The sequence below is a fragment of the Adelges cooleyi genome, unplaced genomic scaffold, assembly GCF_023614345.1.
Source record: "Adelges cooleyi isolate 19-005CV unplaced genomic scaffold, UGA_ACOO_1.1 ACOO_flye_CR_arks_rails_tigmint_CR_PRNA_376, whole genome shotgun sequence".
Lineage (NCBI taxonomy): Eukaryota > Metazoa > Arthropoda > Insecta > Hemiptera > Adelgidae > Adelges > Adelges cooleyi.
This window is the reverse complement of record NW_026096053.1, coordinates 1,106,330-1,129,993: the sequence shown is the minus strand read 5'-3', so window position 1 is coordinate 1,129,993 and position 23,664 is coordinate 1,106,330. Positions and strand designations below refer to the sequence as shown.

The following is a 23,664-nucleotide window of genomic DNA, read 5'->3' as shown; positions in this document are numbered from 1 at the left end:
TAAATTTGTGTGTGTTTTTTTTTATAGATTACAACGAATTCGGTCACCAACTATCCGCCACGGTTATGCGCGCGCCAAGTTCAACCAGCACTTGTTGATGACGTTTAAGGTGATGGCGCTTGACGTACAGGTGTCAGTGGCGAGTGCAACATATGTATGTGTGTGTGTGTGCGTGCCGTGGCCACAGTGGCCATGCGCGGCCGCGCTCGCGTTTCCAACGGGTCGGTGGTCGGCGCCGTCGAAATGGCAGTGTGATTCTGTCGGCGTCGTCGTTGTCGTAACATGGTGCTGACGACAGGATGGGCCGTGTCCGCGTGGTTACTGCTGCTGCTGCTGCTGGTCGTGGCAGCGGCCCCGGAACCCGTCATCGAGTATAAGGTGGGAGTGCTAATGACGTCCAGACTGGACTCGCCGTTCGACCTGGAACGATGCGGGCCCGCCGTCGACCTGGCCATGGACATGGTCAACGAGAAGTTACTGTCCCGGCATAATGTTAAACTCAAAAAAGTCGAAAAAAGGTATACCACTAACGCTTGTAGGTTTTCATTAAAACGTATTACATATTATGGTACATTAGGGTGTTCCTCAATTGGATATGGCAGAAAAAATGTTGAAAATATGTTTCCCTAATTTGTTCACAGTTTTGTTTCATCCCCCGCGTCTTCCTGTTTTCACATCAAGCTCGTAATAGGAAAATATACTAATATGCATAAGTTTTCGATCGAGTACACTACTAGGATAACTCTTAGGCGTTTAGCATTTTTGTCACTGAAATCACACACGAATCTCCAATTGACTATACATATGCGACAAGTATTTATTTGTTTTTTAATCAAGTTATACTGGTAGTAAGCTTAATTTGAAACTTGTGTAAAATTGTATATTTTTCTAGATAATTTTAAATGTGACATGCCATCGGGGGATGAAATAAAAATCTGGAAACATTTGAAGCTGTTTGTTTCCTATTTAGGTACCCAACGTGGTATTTCTCAAAAAACAATATAAGGACCACCCTATTGTACATTATATAACAGCTATACTTTGGGTCTAAAAGGGCCAAAGCATGTATGGTCGGCCAAAACCGATTAGACCCCGTTTGAAGTGTAAATTAAAATACCTTTACTGTCGTGTACAAAAAAAAAACACGCTCGGAACCGAAAGGAAAATTAAAACTTTTAGCCCACTCGCCAAAAATTACAAATTTACTAATTGTGTACTAATTACAATTCGTACACAAACAAATGAAGGTTAAATGAACATTTTTAACGTTAACGCTTACAAAAAAAAAAATAAAACACAAAAAGTGTTTAATATACAATTTGTTCTATTTAAACAAACAGAACAAATTGTTTCAATTTACAAATTCAAAACTTGACATTAAGTCTTTGGAAGTGGATGTTATGTAATTATGTGCAAAACCCGTGTTAAGTTGTTCCAAAAAATGAATTTACATTTATGATTTTAACAATTTCTCTTTATGTTTTTTTTTTTTTTTTTTTTAATAGCCTTTATTTGCAATATGCTTTTTATGTTAAAGAAAAGAATTTTAACATTCAAAGTTAATCGTTTCGTTAACTTAAAGAATCTTTATATACTCTGGAATGTACTTTGGACATAATAATTTGAGCTGGCTGTAGCATTTTAACATCGGTTACATTTAACTATTCCTCGAGTAAAAGTTTTTAGAATGTATTTAGATAATCCGCGTTTTGGGTAACGTCAAAAACTTTTTGAAATCGTTTAACTCGTTCTACTGAGGTTTGTTAAATTTCAAACCTTTGTGATGTTATTTTTGTGAGTGCTTTCTTTGAATTTATAATTGGTTTTCGCAAATACTCGACTTATTGTTAAAAAATATTTAAAAACAAAATTTAGCATGACAATTTATCAAAGAAAATTCAACAATATATCAAGTTTTACCTTATTAATTTGTACTAATTTTTTAAACTGTCTACCTTGTAAACCGACATAAATGCAAGTTATTTTATATTTCTATCTGGACCCGCAATATCGTTTAAACCACAGAACTTATTTCTTGTGTATTTGTTTTATATATCTTGTATCTATAATTTTGTTCGGAAGTCGATCTTTAAAAGTGTGTGTTATTTGTTATACTTCTCGATTTTCGTTTAATGGGATTTATAACAACCAAAATATTGTTTGCATTAAAAGTTAGCAAGATTAAAGAAAAAAGCATCAAAAATATTATCTAATGGAAAAAGTTTTGAAAATATAAATTGAAAAATTATCTTCATAACTAAAATTGACATGTTTTCCTTTTAAAAACATTATTGCTAATAAATACAGCTTAGTGTTTTTTACAATTTTAAAGAGACTAAAATGAGTAACTTGATATTGATATTGGATCTATTCGCCATTTTGTAATGTTTATCTTCCCTCGGTAGTTGAAATGTATATTACATATAAGCTTTGTTTTCAAATACTAACGTTTATATTCAAATTTATGTCATTACTATAACATATAGATACAATAAAAACTGTAGACAAGTATGGAATTAGAGATAAATTTATGTATTGTACATTTATTATGGCAACAAGCAATAACACCAAAAGCCTATAATAATATATTGAATCGGTACCTAACCGTTATTTATCGGTTGACATATAATGGATTTTACGGCACTCCACTTATGCAATTTAACAGCTTTGATGTATAGAAACATTTTTTATCTGTTCTAATAAGCTACGTTGTTAATTCATTGCAGACATTAAATTCAATTAATTCTTATAATATATTACATAATTAAATATTTTTTTAAGAAATAATATATTAGAGAGTTTAGCTCCTATGCTAAGCTAAAAAGGTTTTAATTTTACAATGATGTCTTTTTTCTATTGTCAACCCATTTGCTATAACTTAGCGAAAAATGATCAGAATGATTAGAACTTTATAAAAAGTATTAATTATTAGGCATGCCACTATCTGATAATGGCCTGAAATCTAAGTTTTACTAAATTTCCTCCTTCACAGGGGTTGGCAAATTTTGTAGTTTATGTTTTTTTAGCGGATTAAAGAACAGTACAACTTTCTGTATGTGATTGTAAGCCAAAGGATGCGTTTTTATTATTTTTAACTAAAATATTGTGTACAATTCATATTTCTTTAGTTAAATGGTCTTGAACAATTTTTCAAAATGTGCATTTGACCGTGAAGAAGATAGAGGACAGAGAGGTATACTTATTTACCCTTTTACTTTTAATGGCACCTCAATTATTTCGGTGAAATGTATAATAAATCAACGTTGGAATTATTATTAAAAAAACTGAATTCTTATGTCTTTTTATAAACATCAAGCAAATTCTGCATTTCATTTTAGGGAGGTCTCTAAGACCATGGGGAGTGCAAATGTGTCAACAATTTAAATATAAACATTATACAGAAAACGCTAAGTTATTTATTGCTTTTACCAGGTAAAGCTTGGTATAAAACAAAAAAGTCGTTAGTCAATAAAATTATATTTTTATCATTTTAACCACTATAAAACTAAAACACATTTTATTATTACAACAAAGCATATCACTTTATCGTGATCGTTTTTAATACTTACAAATATTTTCTTTCAATTCTAAAAGTATACTTATTGTATTCTTCTTTACAATTATATTTATTATTATTCTTTACACCAATTGTTTTTGAATAAAGAGTCTTGTGTACTCAGCTTACTATGCCTCTTCCAGCTTTTCATTTACTGCTGCTTGGGTTAAAATTCGTTGTATACTAACCGAAAACCTAGGTATTTTTATTTAAGTCAATGCCCAATAGCCCTGGCTTAAGACCAGTTTTTTTTTCACACTTAAAGACTTTTTTAATAAAGTTATTTGCGCATCTACAAATGATAAATAATGATTGAACATTTTAGATTTTAAACGAAGATATCCTCCTATTGGCTACTTTGTAATCTTATAGAAAACCAAAACAATTGACAATGTTCTTTCGATAATATTGTTCCTCGATGTCAGAAATACGTAGCTTTACTATAGATAATCGGTTAAGTTAGGTTATGAAATACCGCTGATGATGCAAACTTATAACCAGTATAACTCAAATAAAATATTAGCTTTAGGCGCACAAATGTAATTTGTAATTTATTACAGTCCATCTGGGACAATGTTTGTCCAAATGGCCATTTCCATAATCCGCATTTAGTGACTGCGGCAACTTCATATCCCTTTAGCCATATTGTACGGTAGATATATATTGGGGTTTATTGGTGTAACAGTTAACAAAAACTTTTAAATTATACTCGCGTTAAAAAATTACCACGAAAGACTCAAGTTAAATTTGATTGGAGTTAAGGGGAAGTGATCGCCATTTTCTATTGTAATTATAAAAAAAATTAACTACGCCAATGTTGCTAAGTAATTTAAGTTACTGAAAATGCTCAACATTCCCTCTCCCTACCGAATAACCTAACTGCATCAGCCACTGATTGGATCTCCAGGATTTTGTATGGTTTATCGCTCGGAAGTTTTGCCGTAATGTCTGTGAAAAAAATGTAACCTCATCGAAAAAGTTTTGTCAACGATTTCGAATAAAAATACGCTGACGCCGTTGTGAGTTTAATTTAATTAGAAACTAAATGCAAATACGCAGCTTCGAAAATTTTGTTAACCGAATTTCATTTTGAATCCGTAAATAAAGACCTCGACGATTAAATTATTTTCGTCCGTTTGTAAATATACCAATATAATATGTACATATAATAGATTTACATATTTTGTGTTCAATTTATTTCACTTAACCTGCGTTCAGAACAGCGAGGGACATGTTGCAAATAAAATGCTAATAAATATTTTTTAAAAAAATGTTATATCGCCAATAATCAGTAAGTCATAATTGCTGTATTCAGCTTTAACATAATATTGTATTATTAATACGAAGAGGGTGAGCGGATTATATACAAAAGAAACAAAATGTAACGCAGTTTGATTATAGCGTCCTCCACAAACGAATAGCCTTCAATCGACCACTATATACCGTAGGAAACCAATGATTATAAAGCCAAAATCGCATAATTGTCATATTAAAGCTGTTCGTTCATATTATAATATATTGATGAATGTACGTATACACACATATATAATCACAATTTAAACAGTACGTACCGAACCCCTAAACACATAGGAATAGCATTGCACAGTCTACATAGATATGTAACCCCTATATATTATTTTTACCCATCCCGGTACGTTTTACACAGTTAACGCCCAGCGATTCAGCGAAAACTCCTCTTCAAGGATACCTACATCATATTATGTTTCTAATTAATTAATTTTTATGTTATTTCCCTTCTTCAATGCAATAAAGCACATTGTAAATTCTAACGGCACATCTGCGCCCTGTACCTAATTTAACGTAAAAATAATGTTATTATGAAAAGAGAAATTAAACCATACACATCTATCTGTGTTAAAAGGTTTTTTATTTTATTTTTAGTTTACAAATGACAAACCTTACTTGCTACTAAACTAGAACACAAAAAATATATAATACTAGATATTTTAATCGTTTTGATTGGTTATCTATTTAATTTGTTTATGTAAATGAAATATCGGGTTTTACGCAAAAATTTCTTTATACATTCAAAATTTGTGAAATGAAAATAAATTTAATTGCCGAGTAAAGTTGTCGCAGCTACTAAATAATTAAAGTAGTAATTATTTCAAATAGATTGCGCTGGAAACCAATTGAAAGTTAACAATTAATGGATTGTCGTTCACAATCTACTAAACTATTTAATGAACCGTTATTTAGTTCGTAATATAGGTTACCGTACATTTATTTGTCATTTTAAAAGAGTAGAATTATATTTTTTATAATTAAAATATCACAATATTAAAACTTAAATTATATATCAATTTTTTATTGATTTTCAAAAAAGATAAATTATTGACTGCTTTAAAATAAAAATTAAAACATTCATACAATCAAAAGAATCTTAAAATATTTTAATAATCAATATAATATCATCACTTCTTTGCGATAATTATAATAAAACATGTACGTCTAAATAATATTATTAACAAAAACGAGACAATTGGTTTTACTTTTTATTTTAACTTATTTTTGTTTGAACAGAGAAATGCTTTAGCTTTTATAAATTTCGACCAATATTACGGTTATCTTTTATTGCATTGTCTGTTAAAATTGGTAATTTTATTAACATTTTTATTGGTATTTTACCTCTCAAATCACTTCTATCGTTACAACGAAAAACATGACCACGCAAAGGAAAGAATGCGAAGTAGAAAACTTTTATGTAATCAAACCAGACCATTTTCTTTTATATATTTATACACTGTATACATACATATAAATCAAATAGAATAATTGTATAAATAAATACCATAATACAGAAAAATATATTTGTACTAACTTTTATTTTGTATGGAACGAGTAAAATTATAAATACATTATTTTAATTTATCAAAAACAAATACGCAAGCACTATTTTAATGTTACGCCTCGGTTTTAACGTTCAATACTATTATTTTATCATTTAGCCAACAAAATGTTAGTAATATTTTTTTTTACAATTTTTAGTTTTAAAAACAAAGTTGTTTTATTATCTTAAAAATAAAGTTTGAATATAATGTATATAAGCATCACGATGATGGATTTGTTCAGCTATTCAGTTTCAGTTTACGAATGAGTACTCAAAGTGTAATTTGATTACACAATTATAGTTGTTTCCATGTATAATTATCGAGGGGTAAATTAAATTTAAGAGTTCAAGATCAGTAAAATCGCGTGACCTTTCTTTGTGCTCGGTTTAACCACAAAAACTAACTAAAACAATAACTAAACCTCGTTATTCTATTACTTCTAGCGCATTGGCCTTGGTAGAGCGAACATACAAAGGCATCACATATCCTAACCCAGTTAGCCGTTAGAGCCTTAAGTAGCCTTTGCTGGTGTCGGTCACTAATGCTGTAGAATTTTTACATTATTGCAATGAAGGTAGAAATAATTTTTTAGCACAATATTGGATTATTTTATTTTGTACAGTACGTTTTTTTTTTCAAACACGTCTACCGTTAAACGTTATGTAATTTCGTCACCAGACCTTAATTGGTTGTTAATATTCAAAAGCTATGGGGTGTGCACCTGTTTTGCTCTATATTACAGTGGGCTTAATTAAATTTCCATCAAGAGTACAATAGCACTTTAGACGTGCGCTTATTCGAGTTTTGTTATTAAATTTCGTAAAACGGACAAGAGTTCTGGGTTTATAATCAAATTACATAAATTATGTATTATAAAAATGCATATTATAGTACAGTTATTCCGTAAGGACTTTGAGTATGTACTTAAAATCAAATAGTAGTAATAAGTTATCGTTTTGATTCGACACTAATCCAGTCGGTCAGACTTAGGTGAAGAAATATTACAAATTATTATACTCCCATTAGGGTGAAATCGGGTTCCTGGAAAAATTCTTGTATTCATCATTTTCGTGTCATAACTGTACTCTATTGTATTATAGAAACAGTAAAAAATGTTTAAGTCCACCATAGTATTATTAGAAATCACATACTTGAATAGTTTGTCAAAAACGTTTTACATCATTCTGTACATTGCAGTTGTAAAGAAACAACAAAATTGTATTGATTTTAAATGTAAACGAAATTATATTTGCATAACATGTTAATGTACGTAGCTACGGCATGAGAAATAATCTTTTTTTTATTCAATTTAGTTTGTGATGTAAGCTTTCCCTCGGCGATGAATCTAAATGACAGTTTATTTTTTTTATTTTTTTGTTAATCGCCCGATCTGCATTTAATGTTTATCCTGTATTATTATTTTACACATTATGTTATTTACGGATACTAGTAATGCATTTAGTATTTTAGCCATTTAAAAATCGTATAAATACTTATTATAAGTACAATATAAAGCTGTGTATAAAATGCGTTTTAATGGAAATGTAATATAACAACCAAAACAAATAATGGTTTTTTAATAATTAAACATTTATTTTTACATAAAACAAATATTGCTAATGATTTCAATTTTTAACAACCCCAAGGAAAAATAGTAAGCAGACTGTTTTATGTCTAAATTCTTATTTTATATAATTCATAAAAAATAATAAAAAAGTTAATAGTATTTGAATATACAGTAATCAATAATGCAATGTTATTTTACCTCAAACCACATTCCAATTGCAAAATTGATCAATATTAAAAATTACATTGTAACATTCACGTTTTTTGATACGTTGTTAAGAATGTATGTACTGTATATATATATATATATATATATGTATATTATATTTACGAATTGCGCCCAATTTATTAATAATATATTGTGTCAAATAAGTTCTATAAATCAGTTTGATAATAATATTAAGAATTCGTTTTTAATTTGTGAGTGATTTTACTTCGCCTTAAATATGATTTTTAAAATGCGACTTGAGATCTCACGTTGTGATTTTTTTTCATGTAATCAGTATACATGGATATTTTCTGTCAGTTTTTTTTACAGCATTTACGAAACCAACAAACTTCGTTACTAAATAAGAAATAATTGTATAAAAAAATATGTATATTTACATAAGAGTTCAGTCGAATTTTGATTAAATATATACTATTTATTAAATTTGTTTACCGCGTCGTCCATAGCACCAATATTAGTTTATTAAGGGTTTCACGTTTGCATGGATTATTTTCCTTACCAAACAAGTTTGGATACAGATTTGATTTGGCGAGGTGAAATTAACATTAGCTCTAGCAACCAATCGCCGAACAAACAAATTATTCGGGAACAAGATAGTGGCTATTTCTTAATTTATTATTCTTTGCCCGGATTCTTGACAGTTCTCCTTGTTCAGAAAATTATACCAGAGGCTAATTTTGCTTGGACTGAAGTCGTATTTCACCTGGCAATGGTATTTTTTATTACTTGAGAAGTTATCATTTTTACATTAATAAGTATAGTATCTTGTACATACGTTGGTCATATGTATATAGAAGATTTGTATGAATGACATCTCTTAGAGTGATCAGATTTAAATATGTATAAACAAATACTGATGGTTTTAATACAGCCAAAATATTGTGACACAAATGTTTTAATAATATTTCTAAAATATTGTACATATTTTAATAATTGTATATATTAATTATTTTCAAAAAAATATTACACTTCAAATATTTCCCATCTGACTCCTCATTACAATGTGTAGAGACAATTATTATTTTTTAGCTGCTTATTTTAAGCTTATTTTTTATGAGGTGGTCGCATGAATATTATATATTTTTGTAACATACAAAAAGTATAAATATTTAAAAAAGTTTATATAATAAATTAACGCGATTTCCAATATCCATTAATCATATTTGACTGATCCGAAAAGTATGATTGGTACGCTTTTTAGTATTAATGCGATTCTTTAATGAATAAATTCTGATCACAATAATGCCAATACATAATAAATCAAATAAATAATCATGACATGGTTTAGGTAGATACAATCAATTTATGCAAAAAGTGGCAAGGCAAATCATGTGGCAGGTATTTTATTACGACGGGTATTGTTTACCTATTACACAACGAAAGATTATTACTTAATTTTAAATTAAAGAATGTACTTATATTCATAAGAGTAATTATTTAAAAATATTATTACTCAACCGTTCGTGTATATAACATAAAATCAATAGAAATACTATAAAATATTCCAATTCCTTGGTTGTATATAAATTTGATTTGTGTGTTTCTTAAAAGAAGGTATAATTCACAATTTTCTCAGAAAATTAGGATAAGACGTGTAAAATACAATAGTAAGTTATTATAGTGATTTCAGAAATCCATGGCACTTTTTTTATATTCATCACTTTATCACAGTAAAGTGCATTTAGTAACATGAGGTTTTAGTAGTATTCAGAAACAACATATAAGTTAAAGAGTCGAATTGTTTTTTTATTTTATTGAAACCTAAATGAAATGGAACCTTGTACCCGTATGCCCATAAACGCGTGTGGTCCGCAAGCGAAATGTAATATGCTAAATCGTACGCCAACCTCAAAGTAATCAACCGTTTACCGAGTGTAAAGTCTAGGAATGAATTTGGTTGTTTCTTAGAGTTTGTTTTTCTTCTAGATCCTACAAAAAGCTGTGGTTTACGTTACCTCGAAAAAGTCGTTGAAATTCAATTTATCCAAAAGGAAAAAATAACAAAACCTTAAAATAAAAAACTAACTTGCGAGTTGCTGTAGAATACTATGTACACTGATTGTCCAATGCAGAAATGTTAATTAAAAATATATATAAGTACAAGTGTAATTCAGCAACACCATTTTTTTCCATACTATCATCGGCGTAACTGGGTGGGGGAGACTTAGCTCCTTAATCTTTATAATAGGGCCCTTTGTATGTGACTATTTGTCATTATATGTACATAATTGTTAAGATACAAGTAGAACAAAAAGCTGAAATTAAAAAACAAACAAGTGAGCATACAAAATAACGAATAGATCAATAATTAATGCGGTAGATGGGTCAATTCTAGAAGAATATATGATATTATTAATAATAGATTTTATACTATGTGAAGCAGTGAACATTTGTAAATTTTTTTTTTTTTAATGTCTGCTCAATTTTTTTTTTGGTATTTGAACAACCAAGACTTATGTCATTTGCTCAAATGCAGACCAATCGCAAGGGGAAAATACACAGGAAAAAAACAGCTATAGATTATATAAAAAAACAAAAACATTCATAATCATCTCGACATAGTTTGTAGCCAGACGACGGAGATATTTGCAATTCTTTTATTTTAGTAAACCGTCTCAACCTTCATTTGCACAATCTCAGACAGCCGAAGAGTGATGCGAATATTTTTATCGTATTATCAGTTATTTAAAGTATTATAATACTGAGAGCATAGTGAACATTTTGTTTTTTAGTATTTCACAAAGTTGAAATGTTTAACCCAACTTTAACTTGTTTGAAAAGTCTCAATTATATTATGTAAATTTACACTTAATAATCGTCATGCTGATTTAAAATGCAAAGTTCAAGGAAGTATAAATACTAAATAGTAAATTTCTAAACTATATTATACACGTACATTAGGGTGGTTCTTTTATGAGATTTTGGAGAATTTGTATAATAGAACTGTGTAACTATTTTAAATAAGTCACTCACGGACTCTTATAATATGCTGGGCCCAGTTTTATAGTGTGATCTAGGAAAACAGCATCTTTGTAACATTTTTACTAATTCTACATATTAATATGTTGATTTGAGTGCATATCAGGTTTATGACCCCGGTAACCGGTGTTGGTGTCATCGCAATAACGTTTACTCTGGGTGTAACTGAAAATGTAAAAGCAATATACGTTCCATAATGTACTTAGACGCGTATCCATGACGTGTGGTAACAGATGAACATATTATAATTGTACTTTCAAATCAGTCAACCCGGTAGTTATAAATTACCCTTGAGAGTTTAGAATTTACACACAACCCCCGTTTGTAACAGTTATCGTAGCTTAAAAATAATAAATTATATTTATAATATTTTATAATATACAAATGGAAATATAAGGAGGGTACGCCATACTATAATTTGGTATTCTTGAAATGAAAACGTCTTGTCGATTCGCTATTGTTTCTCACGGGTCGCTTTATCATTATTATTATTATATTTTTTTTTCGCGTTTTATTGATACCGAATAGGGCACGTGACGTTTTCGTGTCATAAATTTTTCCAAGAGCCTCATTTACTGGTCGAATTTATTAGCTCATTCAACTGTGGACGTTTGCAGGTTTACGATGTAAACCCACAGGTGACCTGTCGTTCCGTTCATATCTCGCAATATCATCTCGTTATTTATTTATTTTCCTTCAGGAGCGTCGAAATGAAAATCCGATGAAAAAAAACCAAGCAATGACGTTATAAAAAGTATAAAAAAAAAGGTTCGATTATATTATAAAAAATGTATACCCGGTGTAAAAAGCCTACGCGAAAATAGATGACTACCCTGTCAAAAGAATATGGCCTATGGGTATTATTGCGGTATTACTGGACCCGAATCCTCTTTGAAATTATTTTCGTTAATTTAATCAGAAATTTAATCAACCCGAATAAAACCGTACACATTTTTAAATCATTTATCAAACCGAATTGGCTGTATACAATGTACCGAATCGTTTTGTAACAAACTTTACCGCCAGCTGACCGTTGAGTAGCGTTTGTACAACAAATATCAACGTCAACATTTTTAAATACTTAAATATGTTTCAGTTATCCTTCATGTTCAGGTGCTCGAGCTCCGGGATTGGCTGCGGACATGTACTTTTACGATAACATCATAGCGTTTATAGGACCAGCCTGTGCGTTTGCCCTGGAACCGGTTGCCAGACTAGCAGCTTATTGGAACTTGCCGATTATAACTGGAATGGGAGATCAAGTAAGTGTAACGTTCATTGTTGTGTGTACGCGTTTAGCTGTTTCAATGACTCAAGAATATATTTTATATATAAGCTAATATTAAATGGTCTTAAATGTTTAGCCACCAGCAGAAGGGCAAGTTTCCGTGATGTCTGGAATACTCGGGAAGAAAAACGAATCGGTAACTTTTGACTTTTAATCATCAATAGATACAGTATTTGTATTTTAGAACTTGCACCAATAATTGTACCACATTGAATAAATATATAATATTGACTCCCCCACGCAAAATTAATAATATTATTTTTCCAAAAAATGTCCCAACCCCTGGCCGTTAATAAATCTAAATTTGAAGTCTAGAGTTGGGGCGAACGGTCAATACATTATAATATAGTGTTATATTAATTTTTGTGTTAAATTATGATACAGTTAAAAAAAAAACCCTCTAAAAGATTCTTACTTTATAATACAGCAGTGGCGTATCAGAAGCTATTTTTATTTATTAAATATATATATATTTTAAAACACGGGTCGAAAAAAAGCTATGTCAGTCCCAAAGGGATGGTATATTTCTTTCATAAAAGGTGTTGATGTTTTATGGATAGTGCATCACGTGTCGTCAAACGAATTTTTTTAAGTTAAAAAATCACAAAAACATATTTTTTTAGCTGAAAATTCAATTTATTTATATTCACGTCAGAGGGTTTCTTTGAACATAGCACTGTACTTTATTTTATTTTGTTGGCTAATATATTCATTTTATTTAAAAAAGTTACTTTATAAATATGCTTTAAAAAAATACAGTACAAAAATTCTAGCACAATAAAAAACTTGGACCAACAAATAACTTCAAAATTGTATAATTGCAAGCAAATAATTTTAAATAATTTAAAATCATTATTGCAGACTTTACTTGATTTTTTAAATCTATTTTGTTTGTTTTAATAATATAAAAAAAATATTACAAATGCTTACAGGGAATATTCAAGGACAAATCTGAGTTTCCAACACTAACGAGAATGTCATATTGCCAGTGTCGATTAAAATTAGTGTTTATAAGTATTTTCAAAAAGTTTCAATGGAATCATATAGCTCTAATACAAGATCGATCAGATTTATTTTCTCTGACAGTAGGTAAGTTGTTGACTTAATAGATAAAACAGTTGTTTCACGTTTTACTAAAAGAAAAAATGGGTAACTTAACAGAAATAAACCTCAATGTTTTCTTTTATCATATATTTATTTATATTTTATGCTATAGGGCTAAAATATAAACATTTAAATAAAAACGATTCAGGTCCATAATTATTATTAAAAACTTAAATTACTCTTGATTTATTTATATTTATATACATTATACATATTATACTATAATATCGCTGAAAAACTTTTTTGATTTTTTTAGGTAAAAATTTGGAAACTGGACTTCGGAAAGCTGGATTTTTAAGTTTTTTTCGTGAAATTGATGGGAACGATGAAGAACCTTGTGAAGCGTATCTTAAAGATGCTAGTATGTACGCGAGAGGTATGTCAGTCATAAACTTTCAATTTATACATTATAATAATCATTAAAATGTAGAATAAGAAGATCTGATCTCTTAAAAATACAGACCGTGAACTTTTGCTAAATACACTGTCTTTCGAGGAAGTAAATAAACAAAAATGCCTTCTCAGTTCGCATCAAAGCTAATATAATAAAAAAAAGATTTTTATCGAATATTTTTGATTCTATTACCGATATTATTTTTATATTTTCGAACAAGATACAATAATACACAAACACAAAAAAAAATGCATAATAACAATATTTCTTAATCTATTCGTAGAATCTATTGATTTTACAAGCTACTATGAGACAACATTTTTGAACAACCATAACTGAAAACCCTTTGCGGTGCAGTTTTATTTTATTAGCTACGTTTACAAAGTAAAATTGTTTATTTCTTGGAAAGTTTGGCAAACTATGCTTACTATAAATGATTATCGATTGTTGTTCGTTTACATACGCTATACATATTGCACTTATTTGGATTTGGTAAACTTCAAACAAAATAACTTACTATATTTCTAACGAGATAATAATGTAAAGTATAATCTGACAGTCACAGTTGTAAAGCATTACATACATATATAAGTAGTATAAACACAGTTTCCCACAAAAATTTGACATATTAAATAACTTTTGTTCCAGTGAATATTTTTAAGATTTTTTTTTAATTTGCGCTAGAAACACCACGTTTTTTATTGCACTTAACTGTTTTACTTTCTTTAATTTTCTTTTCAAGATGGCCATTCTATTTAAAATAATTTTCTGAACATTTTCACTGGTCGACAACCAGTTTTAGATAATTGATTTTAAAATGTTTTAAGTTTATTATAACTGGTTGTCGACCAGTCAAAATTTTCAGCAAATTATTCTTAATAAAATGGCTATCCTAAATTTTAAAAAAAGGTAACCAAAAAAATAATTTAAGAAAGTTAAAAAGTTAAGAGTGATTATAGCGCAAATTATTATTAATTTATTTTTAAAAAAAATCTTAAAAATATTCACTAGAACAAAAATTATTTCATTAGTCAAATCTTTATGGGACACCCTGTATATTTGTGAGAAGTTTTAATTGTTTAATCATTTTTTTATCGTATCTACGTGAACTGTGTGTTGCAGTTGTCATCTTATGCGTAAGAGGTACTTTGGTGCGAAAATGTATGTTGGCCGCTCACAAACTCGGTATGACCAAAGGCGAATGGGCGTTTTTGGACGTTGAACTAGATCAGGTAACGATAACGACTACACAAGTGCTGTGCTAGTGCACACTATTATATACATAATATGTATGAATTTAACCGTTTGAGTCCCACTGTGAGATCTAGCAAGTTTCCACACATCCCGGAGTTACCTTTCAATAGCATTGTCCCAACGGTTTATTTTGGAATTACAAACAATTATTTCAATCGATGACTCATAGGTATCAGCAATTTTTTAAGAATTTAAAGGGTCAAACAAATAACAAGGGTGTGAATCTTTTGGTGGAAAGACAGCGACAACATTATTATTGTTTTAACTGAAATTCCACTTGTTAGCTGTTAAATGTTAATACGTTTTTCACGGTTGTTCGAAAATGATTCTTTTCAAGGGTTCTTACTGGGGAGCGCACGGTTGGGCAGCCAACGACACTCAAGACGGTGCGGCTAGAAAAGCCTACGAATCGCTGCTGCGAGTGTCTTTACTGAAGCCGGGAAGTTCGCAGTTTCAAAACTTCTCTAAGCTCATCAAACAAAAGGCGTTGGAAAATTATAATTACACGCTGTCCGAGAACGAAGAAGTAAAGTTCCATTTCCATTGTAGATAATATTATAGATGGACTGAGATTTCCGACAATAACTGGAACCGGAGGACGCTTTACTTATTAAGTATATTTTTTTATTTTAGGAGAATTTTTTCGTCGGAGCGTTTTACGACGGCGTACACTTACTCGGCATGGCAATGAACGAAACTCTGACCAACAACAAAGACATTAGAGACGGCAAAGCAATTACCAGTCTGATGTGGAACAGAACATTTAACGGTAAGCTATTTCAAATCAAGTTCGGTATTTCGTTGAGCGTAAATTATACTATTAATTTAATAGTGGACACTATTAACCCGGGTTATTGTCATTTACACGGTGGTTGACAGCTAACTCGGATGATCAATGCTTTATTTAATACACAGACTTTGAAATTTAGTTATTTCAATTAATTTTGTTAGGATTCGGGAAACCGCCTTGCATAAAAGGATGTGTTTTCATCAACGTCAAAACACATTATTTTAAAAACTAAGATACAGTATAAGTCATACTCATATTTGGCTTCCAAAAAAATGTTGAGATTTTACCGATAATAAAGCTAAATAAGTAAATCGCCGAAAGATCTTCATGTTTATTACGACTAACGAAAATATTGAAGTTAATGTGATAATCTTCAAAAACAAAAACCTCAAACTAAAAAACCATAGACGAGCACTGGGTGCTAAAGTTCTAATTAAGCTTTGCCGACATTATTTTGTTGTTTGAATGTGATGAATGATAGTTTTCTCCTTGGAGACCATAAGTTTCGCATATGATAATATTAATTACTAATTTGTCCAACGTTGAGTCATAATGGGTCGGTGTCGCTTTTTGTACATATTATAACAAACGAGCTTTAAAGTTTTTTAGTTTTCATAACTTTTCAATTTTTATCCTGGTCACTACCACAGGATTAGTCGTCTAATACGTTTTCGTGAACAAGTGACGTTGGCCTAACCCGACTCGACCGAGTCACGGATAATTTGTATTCTGTCGGGTGCGATTTAAGTAATGCTCTGGTCCGGAGCAATATAGCATCTGGCAATTTGTACACCAGGGCCCCACCGTACCGCTGCGGACGGGTTATATTGTGTTCTTGTTATTATTATATTATTGCTATCATTATTCTTGTCGTGCACAGGTGTCACCGGTCGTGTGAGGATCGACGAGAACGGCGACAGGGACGCGGATTATGCGATATTAGACCTGGATCCCATCAACGGCCGCTTCGAGGTGGTCGCCAAGTACTACGGCGAGGCGAGGACTTACAGCCCGGTCGTGGGCAAACACATACACTGGCCCGGCGGCTGCGACGGACCCCCCAAAGATATACCGAAATGCGGATTCATAGGCAACGATCCGGTTTGCAATTCCGAAGGTAAAAACGGACGGTGCCGGTCGAGATTGATTTGATACTAGATTAGGTACCCCCCTCCCCGAATTTGCCCAGCTAACCGAATAAACCATTAACGACAATCGATTAACTATGTAATAGCCGTTTTAAGCAAATAGCGCGTGTCGCATTTACCCCGGATTAACTTCATAATTCGTAGATTATGGAAAAAGAGCGAATTTTTTCTGTTAACATAAACAGCTCGTTGTTGGCCATCAGTATTTCATATTTGGCGGTCAATCGGTTAGTCAAAGTCATACTACTCGTCACGTTTTGATTAAATGTAGTCAACTGAATATTTAATCATAAATCGTCCAACAAAAATTGCAATAATATACTATTACATTATACATTATTTACATAATTTACAGGCCACTACATCAGATTATTAGTTAATCAAAATTAAACCTACATATATAATACAAAAATAAAAGAATCAATTCTACAAAGGAACGAATAAAATTAACAAGTATCTAATTTTAAGTATAAAAATAAAAAATATATAGTACTACAGCTATTATGTGTTAATTTCGACCTAAGAAAAGTTATGCGAGACAAAATAAAAATAATAGTTTTTAAGGAACCGACAAAAAGAATATTATACTTGCCATGTTTCATTTCATTTGAATTTTTTGTTAAATTTAAATTAAAAAATTCTTCCGTGACCTTTGCTAAAAATAACGGTTTCTTCGAAAGCATAAGTATAAGATTATCTTTTTTTTGTTGCCAAAAGTGTCCCATTTTCATTACTCGGTACTTTTCAATTAAAGCTTAAGGAAGTTATTTTTAAAAAAATTTAAGACTAAAAAAAAACATAACGTTGATTTTTTTGTTTAGGTGCCTACTACATTACACTGTACGCGTCAATTGCATTTATTGTGATCATTTCGTTTGTGTGTGTGTTAGCGTTTCTTATTAACAGGTAATTTGTATTTTTTTTCTATAATAGTACAATTTATTGTTGATCGGTAATAATTAAAGTTAGTATAATGAATTGCAATTGATATAAATAAAATAATATAATATTTCGGTTATTTCTAAGACAATTAAAACTAGCAGCTGATCTAAATAATATGAGTTGGAAGGTGAGACCTGAAGAAGTTTTGATTGAAGTCAGCAAACCGTACTCATCACGATTAGCTTTACAAAAACCCACAGAGGTACCTAAACTATAATTTATATTAAAAAAAATTGGTTTTTTATCCTTATTTTCTTTGAACATATTTTTTTTTTCTTTGCTATTTAGATTTTAACACAATGACTGCTTGTATCTATTGCTTTTTTCATAATTTAGTTGGTCTTATGTATCGTTTAAAAAATACAAATGGAACCAATTATTATGATTTTTCTTAGAATACACAATAATTGAGATGGTTAAATTCATAAAATATGTTTTATTTAAATTGAATGCTAATTATAGCCGTGGAAATTGACGCTAAAAGAAAAACTTGCAATAATGGTTTGGTTAGTATGGACTTAATATGGACTTAGCACTTAGTATGGAATGCCTACTGCTCAATATTTTGTGTTATTTATGTTTTGGCTTCTGTTTTTTTATTTGCAATGTTTTATTAAATTATTATATTACGCTGTTAGAAATATTCATATTACAGATATTCGAGCCGGCCTTACAAGAAAAGTTGATCTGCCGAAGAAGATCTGACACGTCGAACTCATCGTTGCCACCAGCGCAAGTATATACAACCGTTGGTATCTATAAGGTGAGAGATAATGCTATTCAAATTAATCTTTTAATGTTTACCTATCTATGAAACGTAAGGGTTTATGATATTTGTATTTTGAAGGGCTCCAGAGTGGCGATAAAAAAAGTCGTGAAGAAAAAAGTGGATTTAAACAAAAAACTACTATGGGAAATCAAACAAGTAAGCTGCAACTTTTAAGTGCATAACATGTGTATTATTTTTATCATTGTATTAGACTATAATAAAAACAATATATTTTAATAATAGGTACGGGACGTAACACACGAGAACACAGTTCGCTTCATTGGCGCATGCATCCACTGTCCTACTGTATTAATAATGACTGAATACTGTCCCAAGGGTAGTTTAAAAGACGTGTTGGAAAACGAAGCCCTTCGCCTAGACTGGAATTTCAGGATGTCGTTAATTCATGACATAGTTAAGGTATTGCAGATTAAATCCGGCAAAACAATAATTGAAGCGTTTCAGAACAAAGTGATCTAAATGCCAAAAATTCGAAATTGGTTTTTTTTTCATGCAAAGTTAACTAGAAACAATGATAATGCTGTGCACTCTTATCCGAATTCATCAAACTTTTATTTATACTTTAAAAGTTAGCCGGTATATCGCCCTGGTATCAACAACCATAACGCATTTCCCTCAAAGTGATCTAAGTGCTACACACATATGAGGTGCATTTTATAAAAAATCGATCTGTTACTTAACAGTTTTTTCGTTTTTCCGCAAATTTGTTTTTTGCCACTTATATAGCTCTTTTACACTGGTACGCTTCGATTATACGTATGTACGCATATTGAATATGACTTACAAATGACCAAATATAATGATTTAAGGGCATGGCGTTCTTGCACAGTTGCGAAGTAGGAGTGCACGGTAAACTTCGTTCAAGTAACTGTCTGATCGACGGCCGATTTGTGCTCAAACTATCAAACTTCGGGTTGCGCACGCTTACCACACCATCGGAAGTCATCCGGGACAGTGTTTACTACCACAGTAAGTCGAAGTCTAGTTATTTAGATTAATTGATTTTTTGACATTATGGAAAATTATGTTTTTTTTAATTTGTTTGCTTTGCAAGAGTTATTATGGGTCGCTCCGGAGCTACTAGGGGAACACACGACGGCTGTGATACAGGCTACGCAGAAAGGAGATGTCTATAGCTTCGCTATTGTCTTAGAAGAAATAGTGGTGCGTGGTGGTCCATACGAGTTCGTTAAAAACGAAATGACAACCCAAGGTACACCGGACAATAGACTAACACTGTCGTTCATAAAATGTACAAGTTCTTTCCGTCCTCCTACTACTTGCCAATTGTTCCTGAAGAAAGTTTCAAAAACCATACCATGAGTATTATATTATACTAACGCTTGATTTTGAATTGATTTTCATTTAGAAATTCTCGAAAAGGTCGAAAAACGTGAAGAACCCTATTTCAGACCTGATATATCTGGACACGATTGCCCTGAGCCGTTGTCCGAACTTATGCAGAGATGTTGGAACGACGTACCAGAAGAAAGACCGGGATTCGATATAATGCGCAGTATTGTCCGGCAGATCACAAGGTAAATATTATTCGATAATAAAATATTTTAATTTCCATATATTCAGCACACCAGTAAACTATACGCCATGGGATACACTATATATTTAATAGCTCGCCTAACAAATCAAACGATATGACTCACTTAACATTTAGCCACCTTACATAAAAAAAATATATGCTGCGTTGTATTGAAAATAACTGAATACATTTTGCATTAAATTTCAGGGGTTATTGTGAAAATTTGATGGACGATTTGGTGTTGAGAATGGAACAGTACGCGAACAATTTGGAAGCGCTCGTCGAAGAAAAAACTGATCAGTTGAGCCAGGAAAAACGACGGTCGGAAGAATTATTGTTCCAAGTACTTCCCAGGTCATTATAATTGATTACGGTTTAGAAATTACTAAATTGAAATTGGCCATTACTCAGGGTTTTATAAATTTGGAAAATCTCAAAACAAAATGTTTTAAAAAAGAATTGTCTGGTTATGAAAATAGTTTTAAATTAGTTAAAAAATTGTAATTTGAGGATTTTTAACATTTTCTATGATGTCTTTGTTTACAGCATCTCAACATTTTCTCTATATTAAACTCTCTTAACCTGCTTACTGTTTAATTTTTTTTCAAAATGCTCCAACTTATTCATTCTATTCTCTATAATTTTCCCTGATATTTACGCCACTTTCAAATTCCTCTTATGTATATATATATATATATTAATCATTCCTTATTCTGTCAAGCCTAGTCACTCCACACAATAATTAATAGTTATCGTTTCGTTATTTAGACCGGTTGCACAACAGCTAATGGCCGGCGAAATGGTTAAACCCGAACAGTTCGAAAGCGTCACTGTATACTTTAGTGACATCGTAGGTTTTACTGCTCTCTGCGCACAAAGCTCTCCTATGCAGGTATGTCAGTACCATAGATTATTCATAGATCCCTTAATAACACTCAGGCTTGCAGGTGGTGAACCTTTTAAACGACTTGTATAGCACATTTGATCGAATAATAGGGTTCTACGACGTGTACAAGGTAAGATTTTCAAGAATACTTTTAATAACAGTATTGTTAAATATAAAATTACATAAATGTCGTCGGTACTCTACCGCCTACATAAAACTCCTACGGGTGCTTATTGTTACATTTTTCGACACTGATTGTGAGTGCAATAACAATTTTATTAAACTTAAATAAAAATAGTTATTAATACTATTACGGGCTCCCGCACGAAGTCATCCAATGGAACGCCATTTTCTTTTTGGATACGAAATAAATTCTTAAAAGGTATTGCATTTTTTTCTTTAAGAGTCAACAAGAAACACTGAAAATAGGTTATCATTTTTATAAATCATTTGGAAAATACATAAACAGTATATCGAATTTTACTCTGTAAGCTTGTTACATTGAATTTTGTTTAAAACCTAATTACATTTTCTTTTTTTATAAGCTGTAGAAATTCCATTGCAACGTCTTTATTATTATTTTAGAATCGTTCGAATTTCATGAAATCAAAAATCGATACTAAAAATTAATTATTACCACCAATGTTATTTTATTATATACAATATACAGGTCGAAACGATTGGCGATGCTTATATGGTAGTTTCTGGACTGCCGGAAAGGAACGGTGACAACCATGCTAAGGAAATAGCACTCATGTCCTTAGCTATATTAGACGCTGTTCAAATGTTTACTATTCAACATAAGCCCGACGCACAACTCAAAGTTCGCATTGGAATTCATACAGGTAAATAGAGTAGCAAAGTGTTAAGTATATAATACGTAAAATTGTATATATACATATAATTGATAAATAAATAAATAGATAAAAACAAAACGCTTCGCTGTAAGTTTGTCATATTTTGTTTTTTTAAAGTTTGAACAGAAAAATATGCGAACAATTTTATCGTAAATAATAACTAATAATAATAATCGGTTTGTTACAATAAACCTGTTTTATATACTTTTTTGGATCCGAGGGTAAACCACCACTGGTAATCAGTAAACACATTTTTGAAAATGTCTACTGATTTTTTTTTTTTAATCTCTGCGATAATGATTTACCCTGGGTGCTTTGGATAGTTAACAAGACTCGAGGGTGACGTTTACACACACACATTATGATTACAGGGCCCGTATGTGCTGGCGTAGTTGGCCAGAAGATGCCACACTATTGTCTGTTCGGAGACACTGTCAACACGGCGTCCAGAATGGAATCCACCGGAGAACGTAGGGCGACTTGCAAATTTTTGTAAAAAAAAATAATAACAAACCAGTATGAATGTCTGATTTTACATTATTTTCAGCTCTCCGCATTCACGTGAGCTGGGCGACCAAAAATATACTGGACACGTTCCAGACTTTCAAGTTGGAACTCAGAGGAGACGTGGAACTCAAGGGCAAAGGCGCAGTGGTAACATACTGGCTAGTCGGATGCACAGAACAGGATCCTCGACCCCCAACGCCTATAAGTACAGACACGCTGGACCCGAATAACCCTTATCCGTTGATATTCCCCGAGTTGAGCAAATAGTCCATGTTTAAATATTATAATAATATATTGCCCATTAAAAAGAAGTACATGTTTTCGTTGTTGATATATTTTTTTCGAACGATTTTTAAAATTGTATAATCGACGTCGTATGCCGAACCGTAAATGTAATAGTATATTTTATTGTGCATACCTACACCATGAAATTAAACAATAGCTTAAAATAGAAAGAAAAAAAAAAGAGGTTTTTTTTTATTATTATTTATTAGAAAGTGTGGAAACAATTTAATTAAAACGATAATTTGTTATGCCCAACTCTTGGCTATTAATAAATTATTTACTATTCAAAACGATTTACAACATTCTTGTCATTTCTGTGACCCGTATAATGTAGATGTATAATTTTAGTTACCTGTCTTAATATTTTGTCGAGTTTAAAATTAGTTATGTGGATAATTCTCGGATGTACCATGTCTTCAATTCTATTAAATTCATTTTTTCTCGATTTTTCGAAATTACAACAATTTTTGCTTATTATACTTAAAAGTAAGTTTCCGGTAAGTAAATATGCATCTATCACTCGCTCTATAATTTTTGTAAGTATTGAAAACACGTTTTTGTGGATAAATAATAACAAATTTATTTTTGAAAAAAAAAATATATTTCATAAGTAGGTCCTACCAAACAAAGACCAAAGCTTCTTTCAAATTCTTTGGTCTGAAACTAATTTGGTTCCAGACTAAGTCTATACAAATAGAAG

General features: G+C 31.0%; 1 protein-coding gene across 3 annotated transcripts; it reads left to right on the top strand.

Annotated features, from left to right (window-relative positions):
* Nucleotides 1–276: 276 nt before the first annotated feature.
* LOC126841077 (atrial natriuretic peptide receptor 1) lies at nucleotides 277–23,115 on the top strand. Of its 3 annotated transcripts, none has more exons than XM_050577327.1 (23): nucleotides 277–518; nucleotides 12,279–12,444; nucleotides 12,547–12,606; nucleotides 13,403–13,559; nucleotides 13,831–13,950; nucleotides 15,091–15,200; nucleotides 15,560–15,748; nucleotides 15,856–15,991; nucleotides 16,893–17,129; nucleotides 17,982–18,066; nucleotides 18,187–18,304; nucleotides 18,758–18,865; nucleotides 18,950–19,027; nucleotides 19,115–19,291; nucleotides 19,702–19,861; nucleotides 19,947–20,105; nucleotides 20,262–20,430; nucleotides 20,637–20,783; nucleotides 21,198–21,321; nucleotides 21,377–21,445; nucleotides 21,986–22,160; nucleotides 22,544–22,642; nucleotides 22,720–23,115. In XM_050577327.1, the coding sequence occupies exons 1-23, from the start codon at nucleotides 283–285 to the stop codon at nucleotides 22,944–22,946; spliced, it is 3,306 nt and encodes a 1,101-aa protein (XP_050433284.1). In that variant the 5' UTR covers nucleotides 277–282; the 3' UTR covers nucleotides 22,947–23,115. The 3 variants fall into 3 exon arrangements, with proteins under 3 accessions (XP_050433284.1, XP_050433285.1, XP_050433286.1); XM_050577328.1 differs by having other exon boundaries at nucleotides 390–518; nucleotides 12,296–12,444; XM_050577329.1 differs by lacking the exons at nucleotides 277–518; nucleotides 12,279–12,444 and having other exon boundaries at nucleotides 13,403–13,555.
* Nucleotides 23,116–23,664: the final 549 nt, after the last annotated feature.